The sequence below is a fragment of a genome, unplaced genomic scaffold (assembly GCF_019419815.1).
Source record: "Pyrus x bretschneideri cultivar Hongxiangsu unplaced genomic scaffold, Pyrus_bretschneideri_v1 Contig38, whole genome shotgun sequence".
Taxonomy (NCBI): domain Eukaryota; kingdom Viridiplantae; phylum Streptophyta; class Magnoliopsida; order Rosales; family Rosaceae; genus Pyrus; species Pyrus x bretschneideri.
This window is the reverse complement of record NW_025999701.1, coordinates 1,861,903-1,883,552: the sequence shown is the minus strand read 5'-3', so window position 1 is coordinate 1,883,552 and position 21,650 is coordinate 1,861,903. Positions and strand designations below refer to the sequence as shown.

Here is a 21,650-nt window from a genome sequence, read left to right as displayed (position 1 = left end):
ACAATGCCAAACATGCAGAGTATTGAATTACTACATTACTAGGTGTCATGTAGCCAAATGAACCAGCAATATGCGTCCAATTGGATGAGTCAGTACTCAACAATCTTGCCATCCCAAAATCAGATATGCGAGGCTCAAAATCCTGTTCGAGCAATATATTGTTGATGGTTACATCACGGTGCACGATTGGTGGAGTGCAGTCATGGTGCAAGTAACAAAGTGCATGGGCAAGTCCTTTCACAATTTTGACCCTTGTAGCCCAGCCAAGTTCAGTAACCCCTTCAATCCCATATAATGCTTTTCCCAGACTACCCCTCTCTAAGAATTCATAAAGCAAGAATATGCATCCCCTCCTGGAACAGAATCCATACAGCCTTATAATGTTACGATGCCGGGTATTTGTCAAAGTGCGGATTTCATTTTCAAAACTTTGAAGATTAATTCCCGGGATATCATTAGAGTCTTCTATGTTAAGTCTCTTAACTGCAACAACTTGACCTGATTCGAGCTTCGCCTTGTATACTCTACCAAATCCTCCTTTTCCAATGCAATACTTCTCGTAAAAGTCGTCTACGACCTTGATAACTTCTCGAAATGTAAATTTCACTTCTTCTTGCATTATCATCGACTCAAAATTCTCAAATTTTTTAGAACTTTTGATTTTCTTAAGAACGGCCTTGGATTTCTTCCAAAACTTTAAAATTAGAGCGATGGCAGCGATAACCATTGATAGGCCACAAACAGGTATAAGGACACCAATTAGAACTGTGTTGTTATTCTTTCTGATACTACATTCCTTTAGACCTTCAGCGTGCCCACATAAGCCAGAGTTTCCAGAAAAAACATTTGCCAATGCTTTTCGGAAAATGCCACCAGTTGGGATTGGGCCCTTCAAGTTATTATAAGAAAAGTCATACCGTTCCAAACGAGGCATACTGGAAAGTGTTGATGGGATTTCCCCTAAGAGATGGTTGTGTGAGACATTGAGAACCACTAACATCGTGAGCTTGTCCAGGTTTGAAGGTATTGCTCCCGATAGAGAATTGCTGCTAAGATCCAAGGAGTGACTTGTGTATATGTTAGTAATCACCGCTGGTATTTCACCCGATAAATTGTTGTGGCTTATGTTAAAGCTTGTTAAACAGCAAAACGAGCCTTGTCCGCCTGGTATTTCGCCTGTCAAATTGTTATTTGACAAATCTAGTAGCTGGAGGCTACTCAAACTGCCCAGACTCGTTGGAGTGACCCCTGTCAAGTTGTTCTGGCTTAGGTTCAGAGACTCCAGTTGTTTCAATTGCGAAATCTCTGGTAGGATTATCCCTGTGAGATTGTTTTCCTGAAGCCCTAAGTTCTGAAGAGTTGTTAGATTACATATTGTAACAGGAATTGTCCCTGATAGCCGGTTGGTTGAAAGAAGCAATATTATCAAGTCTTTCAAGTTTCCGATCTTCGAGGGAATTGCGGCAGAGAAATAATTATCATATAGATAAAGGTGTGTCAGTTTTGTCAACAATCCGATTTCAGCTAGAATATTTCCATGGAAGATGTTCCTTTGAAGCTGCAAAGAAACCAATTCAGTCTAATTGGAGATAAGGGAGGGCAAGATTGGACCAGTAAATGAGTTGAAAGCCAAACCCAATTCGGAAATCTTGTTCAGATTTGACAGGGACAGAGTTCAAATTTGACAGGGACAGAGGTAGATCGCCGCTGATGGAATTTTTGGCCAAAGCCAAGTAGGTGAGGTTGGTACAATGACCGAGTTCAGAAGGGATTGAAGAGTTTAAGAAATTCACCTCAAGATTAAGATACTAGAGTTCTTTGAGTTGGCCTATCGAGGATGGAATTCTTCCTTGTAAGGAATTTTGATACAGGTCAATACGCTGAAGGCGAGACATCAAACCAATATCTTCTGGAATTTGACCACTGAAAGAGTTCAGTTCTGAATGGAGATGTTTAAGCTTGGGAAAGCTTGTTGGAAGTCGCCCTCGGAAATAATTGTCGCTGAGATTGAGATACTCAAGCTTTCCCAGATTGGTAAATACTGCTTCTGGTATTTGGCCAGTCAAGGCATTCTCAGACAAGTCCAAGAACGTCAAGTTCCAACATTTAGATATAAACGCTGGGAATTTTGATTCCATATTGTTTTGAGAAAGATCAAGGTATGTCAATAAAGGCATGACGGAAAAGTTAGATCCATCAGGGGTTCTTATTAACTGGTTTTTTCCGAAAAGCACATACCTTACCCGTTTCGGGAATTGTACCATGGAGATCATTGTTGTAGAAGCTGAGATACTCCAACTTCGTTAACTTGCCTATCTCCTCGGGTATTTCTCGGGTGAAATAGTTGTTGCCCAAGTCTAAGATAGTGAGCCTGGAAGCTTGCTAATGGCAGATAGTATAGGGCCGGTGAAATTATTGCCATTAAGGTTGAAGTGAGTGAGACTGAGAAATGGGGTGAAGTTGAATTTGGTTATGTGGCAGTGATTTTGTGGTTGGAGAGGTCTATTTTGGCAACTGTTTTGGTGTTTTGGTTGCAGACAATGGCAGTCTAGTTGCAGAGGTTATTGAGGTTTGTACAAGACCATGAATTGAGGGACGATGTTGGAGAAGCAAAGCTGTTTTTCCAGCTTATCAGAGCTTCTGCCTGACTTCTTGAGGATGACGTGGCTTTCAACGGAAGCAATGAGAGCAAGAAAATACGAAGGAGAAGAAGAAGAGGCAGTTTCCGAACTGATTTCATGGCGTGTTGATAGCGAGTTGCTGTTATGTTTGATAGCATTTGAAGTTATGTGTTTTATCCAAGGCTCTTAGCTCTATATATATAGTTGCAGTTCTTTATGCAGACCAGATTTGTTTCTCATTTTTTCGTAGTGCATGTCCTCCCCCTCCCCCTCGGCTTTAGCTTCACCGAACCTCGATGGATAGGTTGGTGCAACCGCAGATCACGCTGACGGCCAAGCTAGTCTTCCCATTCACAGGCATTCATATGGTGCACCGCAGAACACGCTGACGGCTAAGCGAGTGAGTCTTCCCATTCATACTACCTGTTAGTGTTACTTTGGTTTCGCTGGGTTTAATTTCCAGAAGGCTGAACAGAAGCAAGAACAAAAGACAGAGGAAGCTGAACCGAAAAAGTTTTCTTTCTTTTCTCTCTTGCAAAAGTATTGCAGAGGAATAATCTTTTGTACAGCACACACAATGCGCACTCACACTGCTTTACATTTAATTGATGGCCTTAGCTTTAGGACCACACAAAACACTACTTTTAATCTTAGTCACTCATCAACCTAATTACATGGATCAAATACCACATGGCACTCATGGCCTTACATCATTTAACCTTACACTTGGCAGATATGCTCAAGTGAATACACACATTAAAACTCACCTTATTTCTAATACTTAATCAGCTATAGACTTATAATTCAACACTCCTCTTTAAGTCTTGAGCTGATTTCACTCCTAGCATGCTCCTGAGATAATTAAACCGATCTTTAGGCAGAGGTTTTGTGAAGATATCAGCAAGTTGCTCATTAGTTGGACAGTACACCAGATCAATGATGCCATCCTTCAGTGCATCCTTGATGAAATGGTATCTTCTGTTAATGTGTTTGGTCTTTTGATGGAACACAGAGTTCTTGGTGATTGCAATTGCTGAGGTGTTGTCACAGTGCACTGGAGTGGCTTCAGTTTGAAATTCACCAAAATCTTCAAGAACAAATCTCAACCAAATGGCTTGAGTAGTTGTTTCTGAAGCACTAATGTACTCTGCTTCTGCAGTGGAAAGAGCAACACAATTTTGCTTCACAGATGCCCAAGAGAATACTCCACTGCCAAAGGAGAAAGCATAACCAGAAGTACTCTTATTGTCCTCAATTGATCCACTCCAGTCACTGTCACAGAACCCAATTAACATTGAGTTCTTACCTTTCACATATTCCAGACCATAATCAAGTGTGCCCTTAATGTATCTTAGCACTCTTTTAGCAATTCCAACATGATTACTGGTAGGGCAGTGCATAAATCTGGCTAACAGACTAGATGCATACATAATATCGGGCCTGGTTGCAGTGAGATATAAGAGACTTCCCACCATGCTTCTGTATAACTCTTCACTTGCTGCACCACTTCCATCATCCGTGGTTAACTTCTCAGTTGCAACCAATGGAGTAAGTACAGGTTTGCACTCTTTTAGACCAAATTTGTTTAACAGAGAGCTTGCATATTTCTTTTGGTGGATGAAAATGCTTGAAGTTGATTGAATTATTCCCATTCCAAGGAAATGATGAAGAAGACCCAAATCAGTCATCTCATACTTTCGTGTCATGTCTTCCTTGAATTTTTCAAGCATTTGTTTGTTGCTCCCAGTATAGATTATGTCATCCACATAGATCGACACAATCAAAATGTCTTTCTCTTCTGCCTTGATGTATAGCGTTGGTTCACTTAAACTTCTTGTGAAACCACATTGTAAGAAATATGTATTGATCTCTCCATACCAGGCCCGTGGTGCCTGTTTTAGGCCATACAAGGCTTTGTGAAGTTTATATACCCTGTCTTCCTCCCCTTTAGCTACAAAACCATCAGGCTGCTCCACATAAACCTCCTCCTCTAGAACACCATTTAGAAAAGCCGACTTGACATCAAGTTGATAGAGTTTCCACCTCTTTTGTGCAGCCAATGCTATAAGGGTTCTGATTGTATCTAACCGAGCAACAGGAGCAAAAGTCTCATTGTAGTCTATTCCTAGTTTCTGGGCATATCCCTTTGCAACAAGCCTTGCCTTGTTCTTTTGCACGGTTCCATCCAGGTTGAGTTTGGTTTTAAACACCCATTTTACTCCAATTACAGGCTTGTTACTTGGCCTGTCTACTAACTCCCAGGTTGCATTCTTTTCAATCATGGAGAGCTCATCCTTCATAGCATTCATCCAAGATTCATCCTTAACTGCATCTTCAAATTTCTCTGGTTCTATAATGCACAGATTGCATTGAGCAAGTACATCATCCAGCTTTCTCCATTTTAATGGAGTATGATCAAATGCCTGAGTGTCACTCACACCTGCACTTGACTGAGAATTGTCCTGTGTATCATCAATACCACTTGCAGCTTCTTCCAATATACCAGGTGATAAACCACTTGAACCTTGAGTGTCATTTTCTGTATTCTCACTTCTTGGTGTATCCACAGTGTCAATTTCATAAGTAGGCAGTGACATATATCTTTCTGTGCTTCTTTCCCAATTCCAAGCTGAGTTTTCATCGAACACAACATCTCTTGACAGAATCAGTCTCTTAGAGAGTGGATCAAATACTCTATAACCTTTCTCACATTTTGCATATCCAACAAAGACTCCTTTTATACTCTTGGGTTCTAGCTTATGTCTTAGCTCAGATGGAGTATGAACATAACAAACTGAGCCAAAAACTTTCAAATGAGCAATACCAGGTTTCCTTTTGCTGTAAGCTTCAAAAGGTGTTATACTATCCAGTGATTTGGTAGGACATCTGTTTAACAGATAGACAGCAGTATGCACAGCTTCTGCCCACATATAGTAAGGCATTCCTTTATCATGAAGCATAGACTTGGCCATTTCAATCACAGTTCTGTTTTTTCTTTCAACCACTCCATTTTGCTGTGGAGTGTAAGAGAGAGACAGTTGCCTTTGGATTCCCTCTGTGTCACAGAATTGCTTGAATTCATTTGATAAGAACTCCCCTCCTCTATCACTCCTTACACATTTTACCTTCATTCCACTTTGCAACTCAGTCATGGCCTTGAATTTCTGAAAACAAGTAAAAGCTTCAGATTTGAATCTAAGGAAATACACCCATATCATCCTGGTTGCATCATCTACAAGCAACATGAAGTACTTGTTTCCTCCAGTAGACTCGATTCTCATTGGTCCACACAGATCTACATGAACCAATTCAAGTGGAGCACTAGCTCTTTGTGCTTGCCCACTAGGAAACCTTTCTCTGTGTTGCTTACCATATTGACAGCCTTCACACACTTTGTCATACTCATCCAGATATGGTAATCCATGAACCATGTCATTATCCTTCAATTTCTTGATTCCACCAAAGTGTAGGTGGCCTAATCTTCTGTGCCAAGTCAAATAACAATGAGCAAAACTGGTCTTCAACACAAGTTGTTTCTCAGGCTGTAGAGATAGAGGATAGCACCTGTTTTCTTTCATTTTTACACAGATAATTTGACATTTCAGAGAAGGACCATCAAAAACAGTACACATATGTCCACCAAACACAAGATAATATCCGTGCTCATCCATTTGTCCTACACTTAATAGATTCTCTTTCAACCCAGGTAGGTACATGACTTCTCGAATGTATTTTCTTCCTCTATTAGTCTCAATTTCCAGTGATCCCATTCCTGCCACATTAACTAACCCTCCTGTTGGCATTTGAACTTTCCCTGCAACATTTGTATTCACATCAACAAGAAGATCAACATTTCCTGTCATATGATTACTGCAGCCACTATCTATGTACCAATCTCCATTAACCTTAGTCTCAGCAACTGCAGAATTTACAAAAAATAAGTTTCCTGTTACTTCCATTTGGCTTGCACAGTTTGCCTTTTGAACAGACTTTCCAACAGTACACTCTCTGGCCCAATGACCAAATCTATCACAGTTATGACACCTGGATTTCCCCTTATATCTACATTCACCATAATGAAACTTTGAACAGACCTTACACTGAGGTTTTACACCCTCTTGACCCATTATCTGTGAGGAAGTACTATTCTGTGCAACATTTGTGAATGATTTCTGCTGAAACTTTGGTTTCGAATCCCATTTCTTACCCTTTTGATTCCAATTTTTCTGTGGTTTAAAAGTACTAGACTGAGCATAACTTCGATTCTGCCCTTTTGAACTAACAGTAAAAGAAGAAAATGCTCTCTCAGCTACATCTGAGGAATGCAAATCAAACCTCTGCTCTTGACTCTTCAATATAGCTAGTACCTCTTGCAGTTCAACATATTCTAAACATTTGGTGTTTTCTATCACTAAGCATATAGGATCATATATCTTAGTGAGACTGATTAACACCTTCTGAACTAATCTCTCATTTGACAGAATTTCACCAAACGTCTTCATTTGATTTATCAAATCATTTAAACAAGTAAGATACCCAGTCAAGGATTCATCATCACGCATTCTAGTGTATTCAAACTCTTGTCTAAGGTTCTGGAGTTTCACAGATCTTACCTGATCCCCACCGTGATATTCGCCATATAACAGATCCCATGCCATTTTTGCTGAGTCTGCGTTTGCGATTCGAGGGAAAATCTGGTCAGAGACTGCGTTTTGAATGATTCCGAGAGCTTTTGCATCTTTCATGAAGATTGCAGCCATTTTCTCATCATTGTCAGCATCAACATCTGTATCTTCATCAGTCTTAGCTTTCTTCTTCTTCGAATCAGAAACCGGAATCCCATTTTCCACCAGATTCCACAGTCCATATGACTTGAAAATTGTAACCATTTTGATTCTCCAGAACTCGTAGTTCTCACCGGAGAAGATCGGGGTCCTCACTTCAGCACTCCCAGATCCAGCCATCGTGAGCTTGTGTGAATCCAGAAACACGTAGTTCTTAGATTACAGATAAGCTCCGGCAAACTTCACCGAGTCCAGAAACGGTGATGTTTGAGCTCACAGAAAACACGCTCAGATCTAATCGAAACAAGGCTCTGAGGCCATGTTAGTGTTACTTTGGTTTCGCTGGGTTTAATTTCCAGAAGGCTGAACAGAAGCAAGAACAAAAGACAGAGGAAGCTGAACCGAAAAAGTTTTCTTTCTTTTCTCTCTTGCAAAAGTATTGCAGAGGAATAATCTTTTGTACAGCACACACAATGCGCACTCACACTGCTTTACATTTAATTGATGGCCTTAGCTTTAGGACCACACAAAACACTACTTTTAATCTTAGTCACTCATCAACCTAATTACATGGATCAAATACCACATGGCACTCATGGCCTTACATCATTTAACCTTACACTTGGCAGATATGCTCAAGTGAATACACACATTAAAACTCACCTTATTTCTAATACTTAATCAGCTATAGACTTATAATTCAACACTACCGAGTTCTCTCTTTGTGCTTTAGCCTCTTCCAATTGTTTCTCTCGTGCTTGTTATATCATCTTTTTTTTATTCATTATCATATACTTTCTATTGTCAATGTCTAATCTGTTAATTTTCCAATTCAAAAAAGAAAACTAAGACTAACTGTAGTTTTTTTTTACTTTTCCGTTTGCTTCTCGAAGCCGACACCAGCTTTTTTGTACGTCAATTCAGTGCATCTGTCGACGAGACTGAATTCCATATTAAGGAAATTGATGCCTTGCATGATAGTTTAAACAAGAAGTTTAGCCTGCGCGTTGCAGCAGAGATTAGCAATAGATCTTAAACATCATCCGTGTAGATATATAAAAGCTATTTGCATAAAATATGAACATAGTATTTACATAAAATATATAGTAGTTGTAAATAGTTTCACCGTCTACACCAGTATTATATACACACAAAGAGTTGTTCAAAATATAACTACTATTTCACAAATGTATCCCCGGAATTGTGGTGCTTTGACCACTCACTGCTATTCCCAAATGAACACTAAAGAGTATAATTCTCCATTTCAGGTGCTTTTTTATTCTTCTTAAATTTTATTTTATTTGATGAAAGAACATCTGCATTTAGGTTACTTTTATAAAGCCAAAACTTTGAGTGGCGAGATGATTATGAATTCATAGACCAAAACTTTAATAAGTCATTGATCAAGTTCGGTTTCAGAGATTATTTTGATGTCGCGGGTCATTTTTAGGGATCATTTTGTTGTTGTGGATCAATTTTAAAGACTATTTGTGAAAAAAAAAAAAATAGGACTTATATATGGTACCCATTTATGTGCTATATCAGCATTTAACATTTTTTAACATAATTATGATGGAATGACCACTTTAATTTGCGACACCTATTTTCAGGACTACATTGATTGATTTTCAATTTTAAAGGCCATGTTGATGGTGAGGGTCAATTTCAGGGATAATTTGTGATAAAAACCCATAAAAATATGCATGGCAAATTAGTACCAAATTATATCAATGTCAATATTTCGAATTGTTGCGTCATGGAAATTCAATAAAACAAACAACGAATTGCAGGAGAATTTAACAGAAAAGAGGTGCATAGTTTTAGACCACAAGAACCTTTCAAGTTCTAAACTGGACAAACCATAGTTCCTTCAATTTTTTTCGAAAACGGAAGAGCAGTCGAAGAACTACTCAAAAGATAAAAGCCATCAATTTCTATGGTTGGCAAACCGCAGTTTTTTTACAAAATACCAAGTTATCAAAAACTCCTGCTGCATATATGCAATCCATGAAACATCTATAAAATACCAAGTTCCTGCAATTCCAAAGTGTGATTCGGGTCCTCCATTTTTCCTGCACCAAGAACAAGAGCACACAAAAGAAAGCGTTTACTCCACGATTCCAAAAGGTCGGTACCATGTTGAATAACAGAAACACGGTGTAATTGTAACGCAAAAAGAAATAAGATTGCGTTCAAGTTGACATGTCTGCTGGAGGTTACTAATAGGAAAAGCACAATTGGTAAAGAAATATGTAATGCAATTTATAAGACCGATTTTGTACATGGATACTTTGCACTCATAATGACGAGAGGAACTAATCAGCCTAATCATCTATGTACTTCAAAAAAATGATGACGAGATGAATGAATGTATAATTTCAATGACATACTGATAAAACAGATAAACGGGGTCGAGAATCAGACAGGAAGCAAACAAGAAAGCAAACAGAAATCACGTCTTATGTACAGCATTTCACACCGAACGTTAAATGGATGAAAAAATTGAACACAAAATTTTGCAAACATGAGTAATGAAAGAAGAAAAAAGAATGCACTCATCACCGATTTGGACAAAAATGCAGTAAATTATAAGTTATAACAAGGTTTGGAAATACCAACTGATAGGAGAGCCATATTCCATACGTTCTCCTAAAACTTGCTCCACTACACATCTGCATTTAACTCATCTAGCATGCTTTCAAGCCTCTTAATCCTAGCTGTAATCTCTGAACCTCGCTTCTCAAACTCCAAAACTCGGCTCTCAAATAAAGGGCTACTGCTGGCACATTCTTTACCAACGACTCTTCCATTGTCCTTATCTGACTTGGTACAAACTGAACTTTCTCCTGCAATTTTAGATTCCGAACTCGGAACTCCACCTGATAATTTCTCACTGTCACTATCTTGTATAATCACAAAATTCTCATACTTCTTATTTCTTTTCAAAACTTTTGATATTGTTAGCTTATCATCATCATCCATAGGATCTTCAGCTTCCATAATGTTGCATTTCGGAGCAAACCCAGGAGGTACAAGGGGACGGTTAACCATCAATGGCGACCGATCGGCACCCTTTGCTTTCTTTTTCTGTGGACTAGCAGCTTCACTTGCATCTTCAAGGCCAGACACTGATTTCTTCCACCACTTGGTATACTTTATGCTAACATCGGCCTCGAAAAGCCTACATGGAAGATATAATTTCACATTCTTGATTTCATTGTTGTAATACTTCCAGGCTGTATCAGAATTGTGAAAAAGTCGTGCAATAGAACATGGAATGTCTTGATCAAATCCAAATTGCATAGCTACACGATGCGGTAGGTAGTGCTCAATGGTACCAAGACCAACTAGCTCACTTACTCTCAAACATCTAATGAATGACAGTAATTCATCATTTGAATCAGAACCAGCCAAAACCCATGTTCCCTTTTGTGGATAGTATTCAGGCAAATGCAAGTTCTCAATGACATCCAAGGCGTAAGGGCGCCACTTGAAATCTCCTCCTGCTGAATCTAAAACCTTTCTCAAGTTTTCAACTTCCATGCCATTTAATTTATCCCATCTAGCCAATCTTGTCTCACCAAAATTTATAACATTCGCCTTTGGCCTAAATTCCAAGAATCTTTCCCACGCCCAAACCTGAAGTAAATGGAATGGCGACTTAAGGGTGACTTGTAAATCAGCACCTCCTATTTCCAATTGGTTTGAAGCTACAATTTTCCTTTTCAACAAACCCAAATCTTTGTAAATGCTAGCAAGAACAGCGGGTGCAAGAGCGATTTTAATCCCCCTAGCTAAATGAATTGCTATGGAGAATACAGGTCTATGTGTTACATCATTATGGTTAAAAACATACCTCGACAACCAATACACAAGAAATGCTTCATGCTCAAATTTGTGCCCGCTCTTAATGAACTTCTTCAACCACAAGCTTGTGTTGGACTTCTTAGCCGGACTCCTGTAAAATTTCTTTCTCTCTTCTAGTAGCTCCTCTTCAATTTCTTTAAGTTGTGTGGTTTCGAGAGGGCTTAAAACAGAGTCCCCCAAAACCGAGAAACTGCCTAAAACCATGACATCCTCCAATGTGATTGTTGCTTCACCCCATGGAAAAATAAACGTATTGGTTTCGGGACACCATTTCTCTGCAAGCCCGTACACCAAACTGTTTTGTCTTCGTATTTGGTGCGTTGAATTAAGGATTGCTTCATAAATACCAACCGCCTTCCATGAAGATTGGTGCACAGAAGCCATTTGATCAACCCAGGATTTCCAATCTTTTGTTCCTTGTCTCCATCCGTGGAACTCAACTTGCAAAGGCCATTTCTTTGGCTCGAAACGGGAAGGGATGGAGGAGAAACTGTGAGGGAGCTTAAAAGGAAGTTCATCAATGGTGGAAATTGGCAAAGTGGGTTTTAGAAAGTAGGCTTTTTTAAGAAAGGGGTTTCCACCGGATGGCGGAACCATCAACTCCTCCCTTTCTTCAACCATTGATTCCGGTGGGTTCTCCATCTCACCAAAGCTCAAGACCTCACTTTCCCTCTCGTTTTTTTGTTCTTTTCAGTTTTATGGGTTTGAATAAAACCTCAGGTCAAGCACAAAAGAAGTGTGAAAGGGGGTTCGATTGAATAATACGAAAAAATGGTTTATATGAGCGCGAACGTCCAATCGTATGCCGTTTAGAGCGCCCTTACGGCTTCTACGCAAAACAAAATCAACATGAAACACTGCAGCGTTTTTGTTCACCATCATGTGGTATATATTTACCATCTTATTTAAATAAGTTTGAATTTTGAGATTCGTGTAGTGGATAAGCACAAATCTTAAAATTTAAACTCATTTAACAGTGATAAATACGGTGGTGAACAAAAATGCATGAATTTAAATTAAGTGCGCACTTATTTACCATATTTTCTCACTCATTTTAGGATAATAGTAGAGAGACTAAATTTGTAAAGTAAATTCTGTGCCAACAATAGAAATGGGCACATTTATCAACGTTTAAGTAATAAATTAATCATTAACTTCTATGTCCTTAAGTTTTCAAAATTTTGTGTACAAATTAAATCTTTCTAAAAGCATCTCTAAATGAGATGTCTAAATGTATAAATCATTAATAATGGTAATAAAAGAAAGCAGTAATGTTTTCCAACTGAAAAGTTAAATTTGATGTGGCATGACATAGAAAGACATAGCTTCTCCTTGCTGCCAAATTTGACAGCGCCTTCAAAAAAAAAAAAAAATTATTAAATTCTTTTGATTAATTTTTTTATTGATTCAAGGCATTGCCTTTTTGTTTTTTTTTTTTTCATTATCAATGCAATATTAAATAGTTTTATACCTTTTAATTCATTTTGTTTCATTCCCAATGCAAGGAAAGTAATATGATTTTTTGTTTTATGTTTAAAATTAGGCATATCGAATGAAGGGCAAAATTTTAAAAGATGTCAAAATGCCATATAAACCTTCAAATTTAAATTTTAGGTTTAAAATTTGACATCTTTGTCCACATGCCTGATGCAAATTTTCTTAGAACGCGGCTGCCGTCAGCCTTGCATCACTCCCCTTATAGGCACTCGGGCCTTGGACTTCCGCTAGAGCTTTCCAACGGGCTTCCCCTTAGCCCAATAGCCCAAATGGGCTGGCGCCACTTTGTAAGGCATTGGATTGGACTTGCAGTTAGTCCACAGGGTTATTGCCAACACTGGAGCTGCTCTAATAGAGATGAAAACCACATGCGTTGGTGGATCGTACCTCTATTAGAAAGATAATATAAGTAAATAGTAAATGTAGCACTACTTTATTTTATCGGGCCATGTACTGTGCGCAGTGAGTAGTTCAAATTTCAAAATTTGTATTCTCTCCCTACCCTCTTCGTCTTCCTTCTTCTTCCTCCCTAACTTTCTGAAAAAATGGCAGTTGACGAAGCAGCACCAGAAGCATCATCATCACGCCGCATATAAGAACAGAGAGAGGAAACCATGGTCTCTCCAAAACATAGTCACAAACAAAAGAGGAGACTCACAAGGTTCTTAAAGCCACGCTAACCGGTTTCACTACCGCAGTGGGTCCCCTAAAACCGCACTACTCTGAGAGGTCTTTCCTCACGACCTCTAGTAATGTCCATCGAAGGTGTTCTTCAAAGGATGGAAGATTCCTTAGGTAAAGTGGAGCCAATGGGTCGACAGGCTAGCCAGTAAAAACTGCTCCATCTGGAACTAGTCTGAAATTTGTGACGCAATTTTGAGCTCCGGATATGACATCAGGGGAACACAACAAGAATGTGGTTATTGGGTTGTGAAGAATGTTGAGGTTCCACAATAAAACTAATCGGTAATATGGAAAGTAATCCAACTACTTATAAGCAAGATCCCTCTTATCATTAATGTAGAATCTTATTCTCAACACACCGCCTCATTTATGGCGAACATGTAGCTTTCCTGTCGTTGTGGCTACAAAGGTTTGTTTTTGCTTCTCTTCCTGAGGATTGCATTGGTAAGAATGTTTTTCCAATTGCAAGCATGTTTGTCACAGGGGAAGAGGGATGCTCTTGCGCCCGCCAGTCCTTCCAAGTCTTTACAGAGACTTAGCTTGCTGAAGAAGCAAGCTCTTTCCTGTGGGGAGGAGGTTGTGGTTACTAGACCGTTTCAGTTCTTGCACTTGTGGAGAGGTTTCAACCCCTGATAGAGAGTCCCCCCGAAAGCTCTTAAACCTCGCGACACGAGCCTAGGGCCACCTGGTGGCACAAAGTAACTTCTAAATCAATTAATCTGCCTCTTGTGAGAACTGTTTTTATTAACAAAGCCTGAAGGATCTCTCCAGGATCCTATGGGGGTTTGATGACCATGAACGCAAACAACAAAAAAGGTGCTCTGGAAGAAGTAAAGAAAACAAAGCCTGATGACTGCATGGAGAGTGCTACGTATCAAACTCAGAGAGTTGGATTATTAACAAGGGTTGCGAATGTGGAGAAACTTCTGGGGGTAAACCCAAAAGAGAAACAAAATCCTTAGGCCACAATTGTTCATTATTATTAAATTTAAATTATGATAGTCGAAACAGGTTTGTTTGATATAAATTGTCGGCAAAGACTATTCTATAATCCAGGATAGATTTTAGATATAAAAGAACTGAAATGTGTGCTGACTTGCCGTTTTGATCCTCTCATTTTGATTTCACCCTTGGGTTGTTTTATTAATTTTTAATCTTGTCAGATAGAAGCTTCATTGGATCTAGAAACTTCTGTAAGGAGCTCTCACACCAGGTGGGATTAGCGTTGGATCAGGTGAGACCAAATTCAGGGGAGTCCCATGCTTTTGTGAGAAGCATCCTAGAAATGACATGATCTGACACCCCTAAACCAAGTTTTTTTCCCTACTCAATGGCATTTGTGTCATTCGAATTGCACATATTATCACTTCATTCATGGTTCCGACTTCAAATTCCCTATCAGCACATAAAGACATTTCATTCTAAATTATTCTAATTCACATAGAGGAGACTTAAACTTGGTGTAAGGTGGGCGGCAAACTGGCCGGCCTAACCCACGTATGCAAAATAAAGTTGTTTTTTGTTACATCCCCAGAAAATTGCTAGGAAGATAAATGTGGATTTGGTTGGAAATTCACTGTGGGATTTTTGCCAATTAAAGGAAAGGTTAACTTTTGGTAATGGAAATAATAGGAGGTTGTTTCTCTTAACACAAATAGAAGAACAAATTAATATTGAAAAAACAAAACCCATTTTTGGTATTGTCAAAGAAAATAGAATGCCTGGCTGTCCCTCTATATTTAGCAAACTTGACCTAGTTTGTTTTGGCCGTCCGAACTCAATGGTTTGGATAGAGAGAGCAAGCAAAAGAAACAATGTGCGGGATGAAGCTCTTGGTTCTTGAAGGACCAGAAACTAGCCTTCTGGTTTTTCCAGAGCCGAGGGTGTTTTTGTAACATATCATATCGATATCCCCTATTTGTCTAACCAATTTCTCAGGCTTGTTTCGTCTGTACTTCTTGGTTTCTCGGATCGAGTCGTGTACCAAAGTTTTGAAATTCTTTTGGTATGTTATGAGTGGTTTTTTCGAGGAATCCATGCAAGATTTGGGATGACAATTTGAAGGTGGTTGTGATCGGATTAGAGTTGACGAGGCAAAAGGAAAAGATGAATTGCTTCCAATGTTGCATGTCAGAAGAGAAAATCACCAGGAAGTCGTTAAAAAAGAGTATCAAGGAATACCATGACACCAAAACCTTAGCCTCTTTTGCTAACATTTCCTTCAAAACAGGTAAATTCTTCTCTTGCCGTATATCTTCCCTAAAAATGGAATGACGCCATTACATTGAATGACATACATACATACATATGATGTACATGATTACTCTCTAATAGGGAATGGATCTGTGACGAGGACTTCGTTTCCAATCGTTAAATCACGTTAGGGATTATATCATGCATTCATATATCAAAGATTTATGATGTCTTTCAACACTTTGGTCTATCAATCATGTATTCATATTCAAGGGCTGAAATTTATCAGTTTTTTTCTTTACATATGTACGTATACATACATATATTTATCTTTATGTGATGTGGAAGATTTTACTTGAAATATCCCCAATTTATTTGCCTTTGGTTTGATGGAGATTTGTCCTTTTGAAGGCTAAGATTGGTTTTACCGTATAAAAACCGACCTTCTCTCCTTGTTAAATTTATCACAAATTGTCCAATCTTCTGAAACTGAAAGTTGGCTGCAGATCCTAATCTATAATTTCTAGTATACTAGTAATACTTGGCAGTGTGGAACAGCTAGTTGAAACGGTTGGCCTCTAAGTTTGAGAATTTTAACCTGCAGACAGCAGCAGGAGGAAGTACATTGCCGAAGAGATAGCGAAGGTTGGCAAAGGAAATATTTCGGCTCAGATTTTTGCTTTCCGGGAACTTTGTGTTGCAACTAACAACTTCCATCCAGACAAATTGATAGGCGAAGGCGGTTTTGGGAGGGTTTACAAAGGGAAACTTGATGTCACAGAACAAGTACTATTTCCATCCATCTCTCGTCCTTCCATCCTTTTGTTTTTCCCCTCAACATACAATAATTTAGTTGAATCATAACCCCTACTGTTCGCTCGTTTCAGGTTGTTGCTGTTAAGCAACTAGACAGGAATGGATTCCAAGGAAACAGAGAGTTCCTTGTAGAAGTTTTGATATTAAGTCTTCTTCACCATCCCTACCTCGTCAATTTGGTTGGGTATTGCGCGGATGGCGATCAGAGGATTTTGGTGTATGAGTACATGGCCAATGGATCCCTAGAGGACCATCTTCTTGGTAAGCACCAATTTACTTATTTGCATTTGCACTTTCCAGGCACTTAAGTATATATCAGTAACATTTCTTAACACTTGTTTTCTGATCAACAACAAAACTTTGGATCTCAGATTTAACTCCAGGAAAAAAGCCTTTGGATTGGAATACTAGGATGACAATTGCAGCAGGGGCAGCAAAAGGACTTGAATACTTACATGAACAAGCGAATCCCCCTGTGATATATCGGGATTTCAAAGCATCCAACATACTTTTGGACGAGAACTTCAATCCAAAACTTTCCGATTTTGGTCTTGCAAAGTTAGGTCCAACCGGGGGTAAGACTCATGTATCGACCAGGGTGATGGGGACCTATGGCTACTGTGCACCTGAATATGCACTCACAGGGCAGTTGACAACGAAATCCGACATTTACAGCTTTGGAGTTGTGTTTTTGGAGATAATCACAGGACGGAGAGTCATAGACAATAACAGACGAACTGAGGAGCAGAATTTAGTTACTTGGGTATGTCCATAATTTTAAAACCTCTCAAGCTATTTCGGCAGAACTCTTTGAAATCCTCCTATAATGGCCAACTCCCCCTCAAATTAATAACATGATTTTTCGCAGGCACAACCATTATTTAAAGACAGAAGGAAGTTTACATTAATGGTAGATCCATTGCTAGAAGGGAATTACCATATCAAGGGTCTTTACCAAGCTCTAGCTGTTGCAGCAATGTGTCTCCAAGAAGAAGCTGCTACACGACCACTGATCAGTGACGTTGTAACGGCGTTAGAGTATTTAGCTGTAGATGGCGAAGCAGATGATGCGAATGGTGATGGAAATGTCTGACACTACTGATGGTGCTAGTGTTGAGGGTAAGGGGGTACATAATGAGAAAGGGAGCCTATGGATTCTAATGTTTCATGAAATCAAAATGTGATCATATCATGTTGTGTTGTAGCTAGCTAGGCTGCTCTGTAAAATACCAACTCCGTGCCATTACCGAAAAATTACTTCTTTTATCCACTTTTGGTGTTAGCATGCTGGTGAGATTTTTGGTGATCATTCTGTGATTAGAAGTTGTGACTTGTGACACAAGAATTGTAAGTTTGATCATAAAAGAATTGGGGAAGGGTGAGGCACTTTAACTAGGCAGGCTCAAATGGCCCAAAAAGAGAACAAGCTTACCCCAATTCAAATGGGAGAGATGTTCGAACTAGGATGCATGTAGTGGAAACATGGTCTTAGACAATTGATCTGACTCACATATGCATTTAATTCTTATGCAAACTGATGCAGAGATAGTATGATTATTTAGTTGGTTTCGAAAACTCCTTCAGTTTGTGCTAATTGTTGTAACAATGTCAAATTGCAGCCATCATTATCCTTCAATATAAAGTATAAATATTTAGGTGTGTTTGATTCATAGTGTGCATGAAGGATTAAATGAGTGTAGGAGGGTGAGAAACTTATCCATAGTGAGAATTTGATATGGCAATATTTGGGCCCGGCCTGTGCCCATGCCCACCCCTATGTCCAATAAACTCATGTATTTTGATCCTATATAATTAACAATTCACTATAGTAATATAATTACAATTAATTGTTTAATTATTATTCATATAATATTGTTAGTACTATCATAGGTGTGTGACCTCTTAGGTTTTAACTAAGACTAAGACTGGTAGTGAAATTAACTATAAGTTAATTTAATTTCACAAGTCATGAGTGACACCTACCAAAATGTCATGACAACTCAAATTAGATTAAAGTAATTGTGACTAATCATGATGCTTTTTCAAAACTTGATTGTAGTTAATATGCAATTCGGTTCTTTTTTATCAACCTTATCTCAATTAAATAATTGGGGAAGGATGAGGCACTTTGAATAGGTAGGCCCAAATGGCCCAAAAAAGAGAATAAGCTTGCCCTTGTTAAAGGAGTGAGGCTAGAACTAGGGTGCACGTGTGTATTTATTTTTGTGTAAACTGATGTATAGACAAGGTTCTAAAATATGTTAAGCGTTAATTGGGTGGTGAGTTGAAGGCTAGCGTCTACCGGCTAGGTGGGGCCTAAGTGACTAGGCAAATTTAAGTAAATTTATTACATATTTGTATAAATAAGTGCCTATTTATACTTATAAAAATGCATAATTGTATTAGGATACACAAAATAAAATGACATATAGATTAAAGTGTTTTAACATATTGAAAATATGGGGAACAAACAAATAATGAGTGTTCATCTAAGTATTCAACAAGTCTTTTATAATTTATTTAACAAAAACAAAATCTAAAATGGAAGTGGACAATTTTTTGTCTAAATGAGAGTTGGGACTTAGGCGAATGTCTAAGCAAGTCCAGACGGGCTACGCAGGTGCCTAGGCGGACTAGACGGACGTCTAAGGAGGTTTAGGTACCTTTTCTTAATTTTCAAATGCCTAGAGATTACCTAAAGAGTTGGCCAACCACCTAAAGCCTAAGTGGGGACTAGGTGAAGATTTTTAAAACAGCATGCATAAATAACATGATTTCATTATTTGGTTTCAAGATTATTTTCAGTTGTGTGCCAATTGTTGTAGCAATGTCAAATTCCATGCATTTTTATTCTTCAATATTAAAAAAGAAATGTGATTTCTACACACTTATTTTCTCTTTCTATCATTCTTAGTTTTTTTTTTCATTTACTTTATTTAAATTGAATGCGAGAAATAAACAGGGAATGAACATGAAAGGAAGATAGTGTGTGAAAATTTTTATAATTAAAAAAAAATGAGATGAACTTTGTTGATCGGGAAAATGAAAAAGGCACGAATTATTGTAAGGTTTTTTTGTGACCAGATCTAATAAAAAAAGGTGCTGTCAAATGGATGCAGCAGGTACGGTTTGTGGTAGTAAAGTTCGGTGGCAGAGAAACTATGTTTCAGTGCCAGGATTTCCCGCCAAAGAGCAGTAGGGTTTTGAAGAATACGAAAAAAGTACACTAGGGTTTTGCACTTTTTTTCCCCTCTCATTTAAAAAAGAGTGATGTTAGAGAGATTAAACTTTTAAAATAAATTTACAAACTAAATAATGTGTCATCAATAGAAAATAAGCACGTTAATCAATGCTTGACAATCCAATCATCAACAACTACATTATTTGATTTGTAAATTTGATTTAAAAAAATACTTCAAATGTCTAAAGTTAAACATGCATGAAAACACTAATCCTAGGAAAATTCTAGCCCTAACCCTAAGAACAACTCCAAAAGTTGGGGCTAAAATTTAGGTTTTAACCCAAAAACAGTTTTCCTCCTCCAATGATTTTCCCCTAAATTTAGTCCGAGATTATTAAAAAATAAATTTAGGCTAATTTTTCTTTTCGGTAAAATTTAAAAAAATCAAATTTATGTAGATTACCCAAGTTTATTTAAACATTTCAACCAAAAACTATTTAAATTCCTATAAATAATGAGAAATTACTAAACATACCCAATGAAAATATTTTAGATCTTTTTTTTATCTTTAAATTTGTCTATATTCGATCTCAGTTGTTGAATTTAATGTACTTGTAAATTAAATTAAAAAAAAAAAATTTGAATATGGACCATAGGATCAACCAACGACCCATTATTTCCAATCATTGGATCACAAAAAAAAAAAAAAACCGTTTGCTCGTGCAAGTGACTGACATGCGTCAACCTGCTAGCCCTTTGCGCTGATTGCCCTATCGCCTGTCGCGTGGAAGAGCATCGGGCACGTTAGTGCATCGAGACTGGACTTGGGTTCGGCACATCCACGTGCAGTGGTGAGCTAGAAAAATGGTTTGACCCCTTTTTTGGGTTAAATCTCCCCAAATTTTAAGTTATCTTAAAACTTATTTTAGAACCAATGGTTGGAGACAATTTAAGTGGATTTAAAACCTAATTTTAGATTTTAACCCAACAATTAAAAATGGTCAAACTTTATAAAGTGACCAATAATGAATCCCAAAGTCACCAGTAATGAAAACATAATGCTTATTATTATTATTTTTTAATATTTAGCAAGTAAATAGTTGCCATTTAAATGTAAAGAATGACTGTTCATTTTATTGTAATAGAGCCTTCAACTTTTAAGCTTCTCATTATCCGTAAATGTCCCACTGCCCTTAACACTTTTTTTAGTACTCCTTGAACCTACTGATTTACAACCACCCACACTAAAGACTTTCTAATTATTTGCCTCCATCCAATCAAGCGCTAGGCTCTCAACAACCAATGGAGCTCGCCTCTTCCAGGACTGGGCCCATCCCCTTGGCGTTAGGATGACCAAAAACAAAAAAGATGATTTTTTTCTACTCAGTTTAACTTTTTATCTCTAACAACACTTTCTATTTTAACAAATTTTGAATAATTTTTTTATTAACAATTCAAACCCAACTCACTCATTTTCTAAAACGGAAAGAGATCCTCTCCGGATCCCTTCCACCTAATCCTTCTCATCAAACAATCCAGACCCTTGAAATTTGATCCAACGACTAAAGTTATCATAACTTTAAAGTGGGTCCGTGTTTTTAGCCATTTGATCAATTTTTAAGGATCCAAATTGTTTGATAAGGAGAATTAGATGGAAGGGATTCGGAAAAGATCCCTATCCTTCTGAAACAACATTCTCTCTCTTTCTATTCTCCTTGATCAAAGGTCCACTCTTAAGTGTGATTATTTTTTAATATTTAGGAAGTGAATAATTGCTTGACTATTTATTTTGAATATTGATTATTTTATAACATCTCTTGCGATGATTTTTTTTTTAATTTAGCTCGTTAAAATAGAATTATAATTGTTTCACAGCATCTCTTGAAAATACGACTTTCGTATAGTAGAGTTTGTTCGTGTTCATTAAACATACTCTAACCAAACAAATTAGCAATTATTCATGATTCGATTATTGCCCAAGTTTCATCATCAGTGACAAGGTACAGC

General features: G+C 37.9%; 2 protein-coding genes across 2 annotated transcripts; one reads left to right on the top strand and one right to left on the bottom strand.

Moving 5' to 3' along the window:
- Window positions 1-10,063: 10,063 nt before the first annotated feature.
- On the bottom strand, window positions 10,064-11,937 carry LOC103926691. The gene has a single exon (XM_009335507.2). It carries the CDS (start codon window positions 11,912-11,914, stop codon window positions 10,070-10,072), a length of 1,845 nt encoding a protein of 614 aa, XP_009333782.2. The 5' UTR covers window positions 11,915-11,937; the 3' UTR covers window positions 10,064-10,069.
- Window positions 11,938-15,288: 3,351 nt separating this feature from the next.
- On the top strand, window positions 15,289-17,975 carry LOC103967078 (probable serine/threonine-protein kinase PBL23). Its single transcript, XM_009380326.3, has 5 exons — window positions 15,289-15,683; window positions 16,251-16,432; window positions 16,534-16,723; window positions 16,834-17,225; window positions 17,331-17,975. The coding sequence occupies exons 1-5, from the start codon at window positions 15,560-15,562 to the stop codon at window positions 17,553-17,555; spliced, it is 1,113 nt and encodes a 370-aa protein (XP_009378601.2). The 5' UTR covers window positions 15,289-15,559; the 3' UTR covers window positions 17,556-17,975.
- The last annotated feature ends 3,675 nt before the right edge of the window (window positions 17,976-21,650 follow it).